Raw genomic sequence first — 18,990 nt, 5'->3', positions numbered from 1 at the left:
AAACATTATTAAGAGATAGAAGTTTCTTAATTTATTAATGATTGAAAATTGTATGTCATAATTACAAGATTAACTAATAGATAATAATTATCTAATACATTTTTCAATAGTGTGTAACGTTACTTAATCATTGACAATGCACATACATCTTGAAGACGTAACTGTTCAAACATAAAATCTCAAAAGAGAACAACACTCCCTTAACCACTGAGGCATCTCAATAGGTTCAATTGTCATCTAATATATTTCTTTAATAGTTTGAGGTGATTACAAGATAATATATGTTCATAACTTTTTTAATCTATTTGACAACACACTCCAAACCTAACTGCTTAAATCTAATATTTTTTATAAATAAGAACCTTTAACTATTGAATTCACTTAATAAGTTAATTATCATCTAATACTTCAGTTATTATTAAATTTCTCACTTGTATAATAGGTAGTCCTATATATAATTACGTATTAATGGTGCGTCATATATATAATCTTATAGTTTATTTAATCTTGTTTGATATTACACATTGTATGCCATCAAAAGTGATAACTACAATTTTAATGATTGAAGAGTGTATATCATAATTACAAGATTAGATAATAGATAATAATTGCCGCCTAATACTTAAGTTATTGTTAAAAATTGTCACTTGTATCATATTATTTAATAAATAAAAGTATTTATATATTTACCCCACAATCATTAAAATAACTTGTCAAATATTCAAGAAAGATTTCATTTTGATTTTTTTCTCTATTAGACTAAAACTGTATCATATTACTTTTATGCTTAGTATTATTATTGTTGTTGTAATATAAAGGAGGATACGGATTTTAGACATTTATGAACGATATATGAATATTTTAGACATTGCATGAAAATATATTTTATTTAATTTATTTAAATATTGTATAAATATATTTTGAATCAAATTTAATAGGAATAAAATATGCTTAGAATCTGTACCCAAAAAAAAACTGCTTCGACTTATTTCCATCCCTATGCTTGAAAACCTACCTTAATCAAACATATCCATATTTAAATTTCCAAATTTAATTAACTTGTCAAACAAGATCTCATTTGGATTCTTTGATTTCTTTATTTGGAAAAAAATGTCAAGACTTTTGTTAATTTTTAATTAAAATGTCTATATCTGATAAATTTTATGATATATGTTATATATTGTTTAAGAATTTTTTGGGAAACTATTAGTTATAATTTAAGTATTAGGAGTTAGTTGCTATTATTTTAAGTTTATAAAAAAGGTTATGGACTTGTGAATTAAGTTGGATTCTATAATCAGCATTTTTCAACCATTAAATATTATTATTATTATTATATTATTACTATTATTATAAAATATTATTATTTACATATAAAACCAGGCCTAATGTTTAAACCCTAGTGTACCATTTCCTGGGTAGTCACCGATTCTTTTGGCGGGTGAGATATTTTTGGTTTGAATTTCAAAAAATGATAAGACATTTATTGTTGGTGTAGCTTTTGAGGTGATGACAACACCAGTCCATGTAAAGAAACACAAAATGATCTCATCCCTTGATTAGTTTCATCCAAGAGCCATAATCTCTTCAATCCTTGTCAAACAAACACAACCCATGTGAGCCATTGATGGAGGGTTAGATCCAAGGGCTAGGAACTTTCCACGTCACCCATCCATGTGAAGAAGCACAAATGAATCTAAACCCGCCTTAATCAAACATGCCCATATTTAAATTTCCAAATTTAATTAACTTGTCAAGCAATATCACATTTGAATTCTTTGATTTCTTTATTTGGAAAAAATGTCAAGACTTTAGTTAATTTTTAGTTAAAATATTTATATCTGATCAATTTTATGATGTATGTTATATATTGTTTAAGAATTGTTTGGGAAACTATTAGTTATAATTTAAGTAGTAGGTGTTAGTTGCTATTATTTTAACTTTATAAAAAAGGTTCTTGACTTGTGAATTGAGTTGGATTTTATAATCACCATTCTTCGACCATTAAATATTATTATTATTATTATAATATTATTATTATAAAATATTATTATTATTATTATTATATTATTATTATAAAATATTATTATTATTATTATTATTATTATTATTTACATGCAAAACCGAGCTCAATGTTCAAACCCTAGTGTATCATTTCCTGGGTAGCCATTGATTTTTTTTGTGGGAGAGATATTTTTAGTTTCAATTTCAAAAAAGGATAAGTCATTTATTGTTGGTGTAGCTTTTGAGGTGATGACATCATCAATCCATGTAAAGAAACAAAAAATGATTTCATCCCTTGATTAGCTTTTATTCAAGGGTCATCATCTCTTCAATCATTGTCAAACAAACACAACCCATGTGAGCCATTGATGAAGGGTTAGATCCAAGGGTAAGGAGCTTACCAAGTCACCCATCCAAGTGTATAAGCACAAATGAATCTAAACCCGCCTTAATCAAAACATGCCCATAATTAAATTTTCAAATTTAATTAACTTGTCAAACCAGATAGCATTTGGATTTTTTGATTTCTTTATTTGGAAAAATGTCAAGATTTCTGTTAATTTTTAATTAAAATGTCTATATTTGATCAATTTTATGATATATGTCATATATTGTATAAGAATTGTTTGGAAAACTATTAGTTATAATTTAAGTATTAGGTGTTAGTTGTTGTTATTTTAACTTTATAAAAAGTTTTTTGACTTGTGAATTAAGTTAGATTCGATATCCCAAGATTTTTTTATATTAATTTGATATAAAATGTATATATTTTAATTAAACGTTTTAAATGCTAATATTTTTTAATTTAGAGTGCATTATTTTTATGTAATGAAAGATTATTCAAGTAATCTAAATTTTGAAATGACTTTATTTTATTTGATTGGGCAACATTATTGTATGATAATAGGAATATAAAATTAAACTCATTCAATGGCCTCGATTGTCGAAGTGTGTTATTTTCCTTTGAGAATTTGTGTGTAGCTTAGTTTGTAGAGTGCACTTGCATTATCAATAACTAAAAAAATATTAAACATATATTATTTTATAATTACTCTAGACTATTAAAATAATAGTAATATAAAATTTTTAATAGTTGACCAAGTTTAGGGATATATTACATTTTATGAGACTAATAATATTTAGACAATTTCATCAAATAAATTTATTGATTTTATCAACTCAAACATTTAAACCAAATAAAATGGCAAACTAAAAAAAATTAAATCACTAATTAGACATATATACATATATAAAATATATTGGTAATATAATAAATTATATGAATAGCGTGTAAATTATTTTTTAAAAAAAATCATTGACTTTATTAATGACATTCATTATATGTTAATTGTAAAATTAAGGTTGGGTCCAATGAAAAGAGCTTTATGAATTCTCCTATCATATATTCCAATTCAGAGTCCACTTGTTATTAAAAAATAAATTTTGAAAAATAATTATATACCCCAAAACGTTATTAAGAGACAGAAGTTTCTTAATTTATTAATGATTGAAAATTGTATGTCATAATTACAAGATTAAGTAATAGATAATAATTATCTAATACATTTTTCAATAGTGTGTAACGATTACAAAGTAATATATGTTTATAATTTTACTTAATCACTGACAATGCACATACATCTTGAAGACGTAACTGTTCAAACATAGAATCTCAAAAGAGAACAACACTCCCTTAACCACTGAGGCCACTCAATAGGTTCAATTGTCATCTAATATATTTCTTTAATAGTTTGGGGTGATTACAAGATAATATATATTCAGAACATTTTTAATCTATTTGACAACACACTGCAAACGTAACTGCTTAAATCTAAATTTTTTCACGTAATAAGTTAATTATCATCTAATACTTCAGTTATTATTAAATTTCTCACTTGTACAATAGGTAGTCCTATATATAACTATGTATTAATGGTGCATCATATATATAATCTTATATTTTATTTAATCTTGTTTGATATTACACATTGTATGCCATCACAAGTGATAACTACAATTTTAATGATTGAAGAGTGTATATCATAATTACAAGATTAGATAATAGATAATAATTGCCGCCTAATACTTAAGTTATTGTTAAAAATTGTCACTTGTATCATATTATTTAATAAATAAAAGTATTTATCTTTTACTCCACAATCATTAAAAAAACTTGTTAAATATTCAAGAAAGATTTCATTTTGATTTTTTTCTCTATTAGACTAAAACAGTATCATATTACTTTTATGCTTAGTATTATTATTGTTGTTGTAATATAAAGGAGGATACGGATTTTAGACATTTATGAACGGTATATGAATATTTTAGACATTGCATGAAAATATATTTTATTTAATTTATTTAAATATTGTATAAATATATTTTGAATCGAATTTAATAGGAATAAAATATGCTTAGAATCTGTACCAAAAAAATTGTTTCGACTCATTTCCATCCCTATGCTTGAAATCCTGCCTTAATCAAACATATCCATATTTAAATTTCCAAATTTAATTAACTTGTCAAACAATATCTCATTTGGATTCTTTGATTTCTTTATTTGGAAAAAAATGTCAAGACTTTTGTTAATTTTTAATTAAAATGTCTATATCTGATAAATTTTATGATATATGTTATATATTGTTTAAGAATTTTTTGGGAAACTATCAGTTATAATTTAAGTATTAGGAGTTAGTTGCTATTATTTTAAGTTTATAAAAAAGGTTCTTGACTTGTGAATTAAGTTGGATTCTGTAATCATCATTTTTCAACCATTAATTATTATTATTATTATTATTATATTATTATTATTATTATTATAAAAAATTATTATTATTATTATTTTTTACATATAAAACCAGGCCCAATGTTCAAACCCTAGTGTACCATTTCCTGGGTAGTCGCCGATTTTTTTGGCGGGGGAGATATTTTTTGTTTGAATTTCAAAAAATGATATGACATTTATTGTTGGTGTAGCTTTTGAGGTGATGACAACACCAGTCCATGTAAAGAAACACAAAATGATCTCATCCCTTGATTAGTTTTCATCCAAGAGCCATCATCTCTTCAATCCTTGTCAAACCAACACAACCCATGTGAGCCACTGATGGAGGGTTAGATCCAAGGGCTAGGAACTTGCCACGTCACCCATCCATGTGAAGAAGCACAATTGAATCTAAACCCTCCTTAATCAAACATGCCCATACTTAAATTTCCAAATTTAATTAACTTGTCAAGCAATATCACATTTGAATTCTTTGATTTCTTTATTTGGAAAAAATGTCAAGACTTTAGTTAATTTTTAGTTAAAATGTTTATATCTGATCAATTTTATGATATATGTTATATATTGTTTAAGAATTGTTTGGGAAACTATTAGTTATTATTTAAGTAGTAGGTGTTAGTTGCTATTTTTTAACTTTATAAAAAAGGTTCTTGACTTGTGAATTGAGTTGGATTTATAATCACCATTCTTCAACCATTAATTATTATTATTATTATCATATTATTATTATTATAAAATATTATTATTATTATTTAAATAAAAAACCAAGCCCAATGTTCAAACCCTAGTGTAACATTTCCTGGGTAGCCGCTGATACAACACCAATCCATGTAAAGAAACACAAAATGATCTCATCCCATGATTAGCTTATATTCAAGGGCCATCATCTCTTCAATCCTTGTCAAACAAACACAACCCATGTGAGTCATTGATGAAGGGTTAGATCCAAGGGCAAGGAGCTTACTACGTCACCCATCCAAGTGTATAAGCACAAATGAATCTAAACCCTCCTTAATCAAACATGCCCATATTTAAATTTTCAAATTTAATTAACTTGTCAAACAAGATCACATTTGGATTCTTTGATTTCTTTATTTGATAAAATGTCAAGATTTTTGTTAATTTTCAATTAAAATGTCTATGTTTGGTCAATTTTATGATATATGTTATAAATTGTATAAGAATTGTTTGGGAAACTATTAGTTATAATTTAAGTATTAGGTGTTACTTGCTATTATTTTAACTTTATAAAAAAGGTTCTTGACTTGTGAATTAAGTTGGATTCGATATCTAAAGAATTTTTTTATATTAATTTGATATAAAATGTATATATTTTAATTAAACGTTTTAAATGCTAATATTTTTTAATTTAGAGTGCATTATTTTTATGTAATGAAAGATTATTCAAGTAATCTAAATTTTGAAATGACTTTATTTGGTTTGATTGGGCAACATTATTGTATGATAACAGGAATATAAAATTAAACTCAATCAATGGCCTCGATGGTCGAAGTTAGTGTTATTTTCCTTTGAGAATATGTGTTCAAGTAGCTTAGTTTGCAGAGTGCAGATGCATTTCCAATAACTAAAAAAATCTTAAACATATATTATTTTATAATTACTCTCGAATATTAAAATAATAGTAATATAAAATTTTTAATAGTTGACCAAGTTTAGGGATAGATAGATAATATATTACCTCTAATTTCTTGGATAATGTTAGATTCTATGAAAATACTACTGATATTTAGATAAATTTATCCTTCAAAATTATAAATTTTATTAACCTAATCATTTAAGCCAAATGAAATATTAAATTAAAAAATTTGGATCACGAATTACACACACATATATGCATAAAATATGTTGACAATATAGCTTAATTATATTAATGGTATTTGAAATTATTTTTAAATATTTTATATTAATTACACTAATAACATGATAAATTTAAAATTTAGGTCGAGTCCAATAAAAAGAGTTTTACGAATGGTCTATCATATATTTTAATTTAGGGTTCGTTGGTTTCACTAGAAATAAATTTTGAAAAATAACTTTTGAACCATGATTTAGATATTTTGAAAAATAACCTTTGAAAATTATTTTCTGGTGCTTAGTTGATGTTGTATAAAATATTTGTTGTTGTTTGGTAAATTTTTTAAATAGATATTAGGGATTATGGTTTGATTTTAGGTTGTCTACGATGACTCCTCTTGTATTATTCTTCTCTTGACATTGGTGAATTTTCTCATCTTCTGCCTGTGGTTTCCACGTAAAAACTTGGTGTCTCTTTTATTAAGTGATCATTATGCATATCGTTGTCTTCTAACAAATTGGATTTGTAACACCCTCAGACCGATGTGGTGTGACCTGATCCGATTCGAGGTGTCACATTAGGGCCACTGGAGCGACCCACAATAAAAATCCAAGATAAATTTAAAATTTTTGTTAATCCATTTAACCGTAAAACAATTTATAATTAAAATATAAGTTCATAAAATCATTTATATATTAAAATAAAATCCTCCAATATCCATTAGTAAAACAAATTTCAAACTCGAAAATAAACATAACACAACCTACATGCCCCCAATTACATGCACCGTACTCCGCAAGCAACACCGGTGGAACTCCTTTACTGATGTCGGTATAAGCACATAATCAAACTCTTTAACTTGAAATGACAAGTAACATAACGAGCTTTGGAAAGCTCAATAATACATAACAACCAGATGAATACAATAAGTCATCAGTAAATGGTAAAACATAGATTTCCTGGACATCATTAGATTCTATCGATGATTTCAGATTTCATTAGCTAAGTCTTCAGTTACAAGTAGGGATTCACGGTTCGAAGGAAGTTTTTAGAGAGACATATTTTAGAAGATTAAATTGAGGATTCTAGTGTGTTCCAACAAAACAGAGAAATGTATACAAATCCTTTAAAAACATTAGTAGTTTAAAATATATTTCAAAACCACAGTAATACCCTCGAACTGAACACCGATATGCAGTTCCCCAGAACTGCATCCATAAGGACTTGCCCTAAGCACACAACAAATGAGCCACCATAATGGAGTACCTTGGGGCCTATGGGCCTACCAAAGGGTCTCCTTAGGTCCATAAAGAATTACCAGCTTGATCAGAGTTGAACCTCTATACTCTTGAATCCTACCCATACAATATCCAGTAGAAATCAGATTGAGCAGTAACTTTAATATCAAAATCATGATAGAGTATAATGTTATAAAATGACAATGTGGTTATTTAAATCACATGAATGCCCCCCATCCGTACATCAAAATGTTCCTCCTAAGCCAATTCATGTACACACACAATCCACAAAAGCCCTTTCTCCTCAGCAACATCAGTCAAACAAAATAAAATTTTCCTAGGCAAAACTTATTCACCATATGCAATTATAACCTAAATGAAACAAAATGCAACTTATATGCTATGACAACATTGTTTAGACGAGTAATAACTTAAGTAAAAAGACTAAAAATAGAGTCTTTTTTATAGAGTTATCAAGTACCGATACTTAGGGTAAGTATTGATACCTTAGGTTTGGTAACAATACCAAAATGTAGGTATCGATACCAACTTGGAGGAATGGCTAGAAAACTTTGTTTCAATGAAAGACTTGAGTAAGAAGTTTAGAGATGTCTTGAACACTATTAAAAGCTTGAAAGTGGAAACATTGATTAAATGTATGCGATTAAAAATAAGAATATTATGACGTAAGATTCTATTAGACTTATGCATTTGTTTAACACTCGTGAAACGTTAAGGAAACCCAAGTTACTTGTGTATGAAAATCATCTTGTTTGTATGATAAATATTTGAATATATCCAAATTAGTATTATGGTATATACAATGCTAGTCGGATGTTACTCCAATGTTCAGGTTACCCAAACTTATCTAGAATACTCTAGAGAAATAAACTACTCATGTATTAGATGTTGATGCTATGTGACCTAGATCTTATCTAGAGTACCTTTATCATAAGCTAGAGGGGTGTGAGTCTCGTTATGTTGAATGACCTCGGACTACATCATGATGCTTAGTTATGTTTTCTACGCGTGATGTATATATATTGTTAACAACTATACTTGTTGGCATGCTAATATGATGAATGCATGTAGTATAGTAGAGTTATTTGTACGACACTAAGCTCGTTAGTTCAAAGTTTGAAATGTGTTTCTGTCCACATGTTCTTAGGTGGACATTCGATGAACTTATCGTTGGATTCGAGATTTCATATTGATCGAGCTATTAAAATACGTCTTGGATATTGTCATAGGGCATGTATTATTCATTGACTTTATGTATATTTGAGTGGTAACTTTGTTTTGATATATTTATTATTATATTTTGGGATGTAATGTTTGGAGCTTCCCTTTCAAAACTTAATGCTTGTGGATATTAAGCTTATGATTTTACTTATGATTATGGTTATGACTATTATATTGAGTAAATGGTTTAAAAATGATTAATCACTTTGATGGTTTCACGTGACACTTAATCCTTCGGATTTGGGGTGGATCATATTAGATTATTTTATATATTCATAAAGAATGCTTGAAAGTAGAACATAGATGATCAGTGACGAAGAAGATGAAGAGAGAGCCAACACAAGGGGTTAGAGTTTAGGCAAAGATGAAGAAAAATATTAAAAAAGATAAATTAAAAACTTGTCTCTATGTTGTTTTAGATTTACAAAAAGGCTCATAATTAGTATTTTATCTAAAATTCGGAAGTTAAAATAAAGATTAAAACATTTTATTAATGTGCCACATCACATCGTAACGACATTCAACATTCAAGTGACCAAAATTTAATAAAATGATAATGTAAGTGATCAAAATTTAATAAATGATAACGTAAGTGACCAAAATTTAATAAAATGATAATGTAAGTGACCAAAACTTGTTAAACAAGATTTCATTTTGATTTTTTTTTCATTTCTCCATTTGACTAAAATAGTTTCAAGTTTCTTAGTCCCATATTTTATTTAATCTCGGTTGGTGGTGCAGGGGTGAGGTAGCAGCATGGGTTGCTGTGAAGCTGCAACCGTCGAATATTGAGGGATTTACTTCCCTCATTTTTTTGGTCTTAAATATATTAGTAAAATTGGTGATGACATATTCCATATGCCATAATCAGTAATAATTAAATTTTAATTTTAATGCTTGAAGATTGTATATCATATTTATAAGATTAAATAATAGATAATAATTTTCATCTAATACTTAATTTATTATTATAAATCGTCACTTGTCTAATATATTATTTAATAAATAAAAATATTTTATCTTTTACTCCAAAGTCATATACTAATATAATGGGTCAAACATTATACACGTGAGGTAATATAAGATTTCTAATAGTGGACAAAGTTCTAGAATACAATGATAATCTTATTACCTCTTATTACCGCAGAAAATGAAGAGCATCAAGACTGTCAACTTCAAGAATGACGTTTTTAAAACCAGCTTCCCAAGCCAATAAGAGACCAATGTAAGCACCCAATGTTCAAGATTGTCAAATATTCAAGCAATATTTCTTTTTGATTTTTTAAATAGGAATTTCATTTTTTTTAATTGAAAGCGGCATCGAACTGTTTTATAATAAGGACCTGATTTATCACGAGTAACAAGCGAAAGAACATTCAATGGCTTCGAATCAATCATGGTAACTCGGTAGTGATCAAGGGATAACAATTTCGCTAAACAGTCGACTACCATATTGCATTAACGTGGAATCTAAATAAACACATTTTGATTCTTTTATTACTATTAATGTTAAAATATAACTTAAATCATATAACTTTTTTATACATTGTTATTAGAAAACATTATCAGTCAGATAATATAAGATTTTTTTAATAGATGGGGTGATTACAAAACTGTATCTGATCAGAATTTTCTTAACTAATTAATAATACAACAACTCGAACTCAAAACCTATAATGAGAACAACATTTTATTTTACCACTGAAATCGTTGGATGACTTCAGATAATATAAGATTCCTAATAGTTAACAAAGTTTTTAGGAATACAATAGTAATCTCATTACCTCTTATTTTCTTAGATAATATTACAACCACTTATTTTCTTAGGTATTATCACATTTTATGGGAGTAACAATAATTAGACAATTTCATCCAATAATTTTATTGATTTTATCAATTCAATCATTTAAACCAAATAAAACTAAATTTAAGAATTTAAACTATAAAATATTGAGACATTTAATAAACCTAATAAAAAATATAAAATAATAAAAAAGTAGTAAAAACATAGAGTAAAAATAAAATAAACATAAAATAAGGACCTAATTGCATATATGTGAAATTACTAAACTAAATGGGAAAAAATAAACATAAAATAGGACTAAATTAAAACAAATCAAATTTTGAAGGCTAAATCGAAATAAAATAAAAATAAACAGATTTAGGGATTAAAATGTAAAAACACACAGAAGTTACAGGAACTAAAAGGCAATTATACCATTTATTTAAGCATAAAAATAATCTGTTAAATTAAAAGGAAAAATTACAAAATCAGTCTACTCAATTTTAAAAAATTTAAAAGGCCACTACACATGACTAAAGTGTAAAAACACGCTAAAAGTAGGGGACTAAAAGGAAATTATTCCAAAAATTATAAAGCATGGATAGAAATGGTAAAATCATGAAATCAGTCCCTTCCAATGACAAGAATGCAAAAACGCGCGAATTGTTAGGGGGCCTAAAAGTAAATTTCTCTTAAAACATTTTATAAATACAACTTTTGGCTTTTTTTCTTTTGCAACGTGCTTTTAGAAAAAAAATGAGAGAGATTCTCCCCTCTCTTGCCTGGTTTCGGCCGGCCCACTATCGGCCACCGCTCCACCTCCGACCATCAAAAACCCCAAATTTACCCAAAATGCTCCATAAATGTATATCTACAATGCTAGGTCCTTTTTAGGGGTTAAAACCACCTAAAAACAACCCGAAACTACCTGAAAACCCCCCGAAACCCTTCGGGTTTCGTCGACTCCGGTGACACCTATGATGACTCAGGTAAGCCCCGATTTAACCCCCCTTTTTTAGTTTTTTTACTATGAAACTGGTTATTATGGTGATTATTCGATAAAAAAACTTTATTATTATTTTATTTCATTTTCAAAATGTTGTTATTATTAGAAACAAAATTAGAAAAAAGGGTAGTGTTTTATTTTGAAAATAAAAAACTATCCCTTTTTTACTGATATTTAGAACCAAAAATAGTACAAAAAAATAAAAGGGCTAAAAGCGATTCGAACTAAAACAACAAAAAAAAGTAACCTTGAATGCTTATGGTTTTATTGCTTCGAAAAAAGAAAATTACAATGTGCTCGACCCCTCTTCCTTTACAGTTACATGCATGGGTCTTTATACTTATTTTTTACATAATGAAATGATTCAAAACTTTGTTTTTTTCTTGCTTGTTTCTGCAGGTGGAGTGTTGGCAGAAGTGGCGTGCGTGGAGGCCTCGACTGGGATTAGGGAAGAGGAGGGCAGGTGCTGATTGGTGAATGAGGCGGCTACCCTAGGGTTAGGGTAGACCCGGGTCAGGTCTAGTTTTGGGCCCTAGGTCGGGTATTAAATCTGGGTTCTGGTAGGGTTTGGATCTGGTTGGGTCTTGGGCACTGGTTTAGGTTTTACTTCGGTTTGGGCCAAGTTTTGTAATGGGTTGGATTGAGGCCCGGGTCTATTGGTTGAATTAGAAAAATGGTGCTTACAACTGCCCCTCTTTTCTCATTGTTGTAAAACGGGAATAGAGCAAAGACACAAAGCACCATTTTTCAACGTGGTCTCTTATTGTCAAGCTGTGAACTCTTCGTTGGGAATTTCAATTATTCTCTTTCTCTGGAATCGTCGAGTCCTTACTACAAATGATGTCATCTTGCTTCGTTCTCTTGGTTGAGTCTCCTTCTTCAAGCTACGGGTTCTTCTCATCATGATCTTTCCACTAGAAATGTTGATCCATTGAGTGATGCGTTGCTGATTCGAAGTGTTGTGAATCAAGAAAAGGAAATCTGAACTCCTCTGGTTGGGCGTTACTGATTCGAAGTGTTGTGAATCGAGCAAAGGAAATGTTGGAAACACCCTACCCGAAGGTCTTTTGGATGGCCTGATGGACTTATCATCTTGCTCGAAAGACTTATAGATGACCCGAAGGATTTAATCATCATGCTCGAAAGACTTACTGATGGCCCGAATGACTTAAGCTGATTCGAAGTGTTGTGAATCGAGTAATAGGAAATGTTAACCCCTCTGGTGGGGCGTTGCTGATTCGAAGTGTTGTGAATTGAGCAAAGGAAATGTTGAAAATATCCTGCCTGAAGGTCTTATGGATGGTCCGAAGGACTTATCATCTTGCTCGAAAGACTTATAGATGACCCGAAGGATTTAAGCATCATGCTCGAAAGACTTACTGATGGCCCGAAGGACTTACTCATTAAGAAACCCTTGAAAATCAAGCTTAGTTTCTTAAAATATTTCGTTTACAATTATCATAAAGAATCCCCTAAAAATTAGGTTTAGCTTCTTTAAAAATTATTTGGAAATAATCATCATGAAACCTTTGAAAATCAGACTTAGTTTCTAAAAAGTCATTTGAAAATATCAAGAAACCCCTAAAAATTAGGCTTAGCTTATTATAAAAATTCATTGGAAATCATCATCAAGAAACCCCTAAAAATCAGGCTTAGTTTCTTTAAAAATTCTTTTGAAAACATCATGTCGTTTGGGTAATGTGCCCCCACATCGAAGTAATGATTCTTCTTTACTGGACTCCTCAATCCTTGATGCTTAGTCACTTTGAACAAAAATCCCTCTATTCGAGGCTTGAATTCTGTCTTTTTCTTCTCTTATTTTCTTGAAAAATCTGTAAAAATATGCTTTGATGCTTGAAATGTGAATTCAATAGATATGTATCTAAATGTAATGCATGGCTTTCTTATGTGCATAAATGTTTACCAGTAATTCTCTTTTGACTTCAAAATGGAGATCTCGGTCCTCCTCCACTTTATCAATCTTGTATTAACATATTGTCTTGTCAAAAAAATTTAGGCCCAAAATCCGTTTGTCAAGACCCATATCCATACAATAAGAGAACATCCATCCACATATCTAAACCCATTTTCTCTCCTCTCATCCTATATTCCAGCTTCTTTGTACCTTAACTGATCCCTTAAACCATATTTGATTTAAGTGTCACACGGTTTATCAAAGGGATTAATTTTTTTCTTTTAAAACCATTTATTCAACATTTTAAAATAATTAATCAAATATGAAAAACATAATCTCTATATATTCACTGAATCATCATCATTGTACTCTATTATTTCATATTAACAAATTTAAAAATATAAATTAAAAAATTAATGAATATAAATATTAATTTAATTAGAGACTTAAATCAAATAATCTCTTTCTCTTAAAAATTTTCTAATTTTTCATAAAAAAATAATTTATCATTTCTTCTTTTTCTTCCTTGAAAACTCTGTAATTCGCCACCAGTGTCAATAGCCCGTTCAGAGGAGTCATCATAACCAATTAAAATTATAAACATCATAGAAATATTTATTCGATTATTTAATTTTTTTCCTAATAATATAATCGAACGTGACTCTTACTTATCTTTTTGTTCAATTAAAATATAATATCTACAATTTGCTATTTAATATTGGTTAGGTGACACTTATTTAAAATATAATATAATTTTTTTTCCTCTGCATACTTTTGGTACATTTTCTTTTTCCTCATTATTTTCTTTACATTCCTTAAGCATTTATGTTTGAAAAACAAGTAATTAATAATCCATGTAGTGGTTTTAGTTATAAAAATAGGGATTGGTACGAGATTCGAATTTAACATGTTTAGTCTTGACTCGATTTTGTTGGGTCAGATTTAAAAAAAAAAATAAGTTCAGATCAGATCGAGTTCAAATTTATTGTGAACAATATCTTATTATAAAAATAATTTAATCATATCTTATATATTTAGGGATAATTATAATAATATATCTCTATATATATTTTTTCAATTAGATTCCTATTATATCAAATAAAATTAATAATTTTTATAAATATATTTATTTCGGGTCGGGTGAAATCACCTTAAACTCAAGTCGGGTCAGATTTCGGGTAGTGAGTGCATACTTTTTTGGGTCGTATTGGGTTGGTCGAAAACCTAACCCGACCCATGCCCATTACTAAGTAAAAATGATTGTTATTCTCCCTAGAGATCCTGACTTCGAATAGTTGCATCTATAGGATGTACATGCTTATCAAATCTAGGACCTCAGAAAATGATAATTTTTTTCTTTTACTAGTGAGATCCTTGTTGAGTTTTAATTTTTTTACTTTGACTCATTTAATAAAATATGTACTTTTTATGATAAAATAGTTAAATTAATACAAAATAGTATTTGATAAATAAAAAGTTAAATTTAAATTACTATACTATCCACGTACAACGTAACATCTAAATATCTAATTTTTAAAATGAATACAAATTTAGTCAAAATTAAAGTAAAATAATTACAATATCAAATATTGATAAAACTCATGATTAAAAACTCTCAATTGCTTAATTATTATGCAGTTTTCTAACACAATCGCAGCAAGAAAAGGGCCAGGCGAGGGATATAATGATGAAACGAAGGAAAAGTTTCAGACAGAAACAACTAAAGAAGCAAAACAACAGTATGTTATAAACCCAATTCCTGCTATCTACTATCCAAAGAAAGTTGGTAAGTTAGTAACAATTAAAAATGGATAAATCTTTTGTTAAGAAATTAAATTTTGATCGGTTTATAATTATTTTATTTTATCTCTTATAAAAAGATGGTCAGAAAATGGATAATACAAGAAAAAAATATGTTATAAACCCAATTCATTTTTTCTACCATCCGAAGAAAGTTGGTAAGTTTCAGTAACATATAGAAATGGATAAATATTTTGCTACAAATTTAAATTTTGATCAGTCTACAATTATTTTATTTTATCTCTTATAAATAGATGGTCAGGAAATGATCAATGCAGGAAAAGAATATGTTATAAACTCAATTCCTTTTTTCTACCATCCGAAGAAAGTTGGTAAGTTTCAGTAACATGTAGAAATGGATAAATCTTTTGTTACAAATTTAAATTTTGATCGGTTTATAATTCTTTTATTTTATCTCTTATAAAAAGATGGTCAGAAAATGGACAATGCAGGAAAAGAATATGTCAAAAACCCAATTCCTTTTTTTTACCATCCGAAGAAAGTTGGTAAGTTTCAGTAACATGTAGAAATGGAAAAATCTTGTTACAAATTGAAATTTTGATTGGTCTATAATTCTTTTATTTTATCTCTTATAAATAGATGGTCAGGAAATGGGCAATGCAGGAAAAGAATATGTTATAAACCCAATTCCTTTTTTCTACCATACGAAGAAAGTTGGTAAGTTTCAGTAACATGTAGAAATGGATAAATCTTTTGTTATAAATTTAAATTTTGATCGGTCTATAACTCTTTTATTTTATCTCTTATAAATAGATGGTCAGGAAATGGACAATGCAGGAAAAAAATGTCATAAACCCAATTCCTTTTTTTTACCATCCGAAGAAAGTTGGTAATTTTCAGTAACATGTAGAAATGGATAAATCTTTTGTTACAAATTTAAATAATTTTGATCGGTCTATAATTCTTTTATTTTATCTCTTATAAATAGATGATCAGGAAATAGATAATGCAGAAAAAGAATTTGTTATAAACCCAATTCCTTTTTCTACCATCCGAAGAAAATTGGTAAGTTTCAGTAACATGTAGAAATGGATAAATCTTTTGTTACGAATTTAAATTTTGATCGGTTTATGGTTCTTTTATTTGATCTCTTATAAATAGATGGCCAGGAAATGGACAATGCAGGAAAAGAATATGTTATAAATCCAATTCCTTTTTTCTACCATCCGAAGAAAATTGGTAAGTTTAAGTACATGTAGAAATAGATAAATCTTTTGAGACGGATTTTAAATTGGATCAATCTATAGTTGATTTGCAGAGATTGTGAATTAAAGAAGTTTGTTGTCGACTTTCAGGTTCAACTTGAAGACTATGTTCATCAAAAGAGAAGTAATCGTTTAATAAAATATTGGGCTTTCAAGGAAGAAGAATCTTATGCAATCAAAATAATATATGTGTTGTATATATATATATATATATGGCCAGAAAGATCAATAATTGAAGATGGGTGAAGCATTGTCTCCTATTTATATTTCCAAATTGATGAAAAATTATTTCATTTGGACGTAAGCTCTGTGTAAAAGTGACAAAAAGAAAAGTAAAGAAAATCATTAATTTAAAAAACATATTCATCTTTTGCACTCAATTTTTTAAATAATATTTTGATTTTGATTTTTAATTTTAATTTTTTATTAAATTAAACTATGTTACACGGGTATGGTAATCTGATACCATTTTAAGTACTTAATACGTCTCAGAGATGAGTACAAGACGGACATAAGTAGAAGTATAACTTGGGTATACGTCTCATGTTGAATGGGTACGATTATAGTTAACCCGGGTAAGCCAGAGAGATTTCTGGGGACCTATCGGGGATGACGTTTGATCTTCACACACGTATTCATGTTTATTTTTGAGATTTAACTTAAAATAAATAAAAATAATTTTGAATAAGAAATTAAAGTGGATTTTGAAGTGAATATCAAGCGACTTACAATGAATTTTTGGATGATATTCATATAGTTTTGGGCTGAGATGTTGTCTTACGTATGAATGGTCTTTCAGTTATCTTTTTAACAATCTTGAAACGCCTCAATTGAATGTCGGAAATGCAATATATATTCGTTTTAACGAAAATAATACAAACATAAAACTTGATATTGATCTAAATCGTGATTTTGTAGTAATTAATGATCAGATTATTGAGACTCTAGGATTGATCTTTCGGGTTATGGATGATCGGATTAACATTATTAAGTTGGTTGATTTTAAAGGTGAGTCGAGTTCTTGTGGATCATTGGCTGATTGGCTGACTACTGATAGTTTATCTAGGGATGCTATCTTTAAAGCTAGGTGATAATCGGGTTAGGGCTGGAGTGGTTCAGTTATCTTATTGTGCGTGTAAGGGATTGGTCTCCTCATCCAAAACCACTTCCCTCATCGTCGTTTAAGCTCTGGTCGGCAGTGTCGTGCACCACCATCGCCGTTGGGACTATCGGTGCCGTGCGATCAAAACCCCCATTGTCCCTTGCCTTGATATGTTGACATTTGTTGAGAATCGACGTTTGAAGCGTTCGATGGGAAACCAAGCCACCGCCTTCGATTTCTTTAAATTTACGTCGATTACGTCCCCGTTGAATTACACCACCCTCACCATTGAGCTCCCCATTCAGTCGCAGTTAGGGCCCAATTGGCAGTGTCCCTGTCGTCGTGTTTTTCTCCAGTCACCATTGGTAATGAACTCCAATCGCTCCCTTTCTCATTTTTATTTGGTTTTAGTTGATTATTGGTATTGATTTGGGATTGTTTTGGTGTGAGAATGTTTTTGTTTTGGTCACTCAACTTTTTTTTTCACAACCATTTCTAACACTACGTTTCGTTTCTGTTTTTGTCTCCCAATGTTCGATTTGACTATAACGAAAATGATGTTATGGCATAGTATAATAACAATATTATTCATCAAAACTCACATATTCTATTAAATTCATTATAATTTGAAATAATTCAATAAAATCTCAATATTTCAAAATCCTATTAATTTGATTCATATTTTAATTTAAAATATTTTTTTAATTTTTTAATGCTTGATGTGGGATTTAATTTATTAATACTTGATGGCGGATTTACGAAAACCATGACTCGTGGTGCATGCATGTAACCGAATAAAGCATCACTCTGCATTCAGTAAATTTCCAAGTTCTCGTTCCAGAAAGCCAACTAGAATTACCCATGGAAGATATTGTAACTTCAATTCGAAAGGGGTTTTAGCAAAATTTTAACGAGACCGTGGCCAAAATTTGACAGAAAGTCAAAATTTTAACGACAAAAGTGATCTATTGAATTATTTTAAATTATGACTAATTTAATACACTGTGCAAATTTTGAGGACTAAAACTATTATTAAACCATGAGATATCATTGTTTTCATTAATTTAACTACC

General features: G+C 28.6%; 1 protein-coding gene across 1 annotated transcript in view; it reads left to right on the top strand.

Moving 5' to 3' along the window:
* The window catches only part of LOC120200640, an 84,033-nt gene extending 66,127 nt beyond the window's left edge, over positions 1-17,906 (top strand). Inside the window, exons 10-15 of the mRNA XM_039201428.1 lie at positions 15,844-15,921; positions 16,018-16,095; positions 16,190-16,267; positions 16,364-16,435; positions 16,539-16,615; positions 17,748-17,906. Of these exons, the coding sequence (XP_039057359.1) occupies positions 15,844-15,921; positions 16,018-16,095; positions 16,190-16,267; positions 16,364-16,435; positions 16,539-16,615; positions 17,748-17,906 (542 nt within the window). The remainder of the gene's footprint in view (positions 1-15,843; positions 15,922-16,017; positions 16,096-16,189; positions 16,268-16,363; positions 16,436-16,538; positions 16,616-17,747) is intronic.
* Positions 17,907-18,990: the final 1,084 nt, after the last annotated feature.

This window comes from Hibiscus syriacus, unplaced genomic scaffold (genome assembly GCF_006381635.1).
Source record: "Hibiscus syriacus cultivar Baekdansim isolate YM2019G1 unplaced genomic scaffold, ASM638163v2 tig00006264_pilon, whole genome shotgun sequence".
Classification (NCBI taxonomy): Eukaryota; Viridiplantae; Streptophyta; class Magnoliopsida; order Malvales; family Malvaceae; genus Hibiscus; species Hibiscus syriacus.
This window is presented reverse-complemented; position numbering and strand designations above follow the sequence as displayed.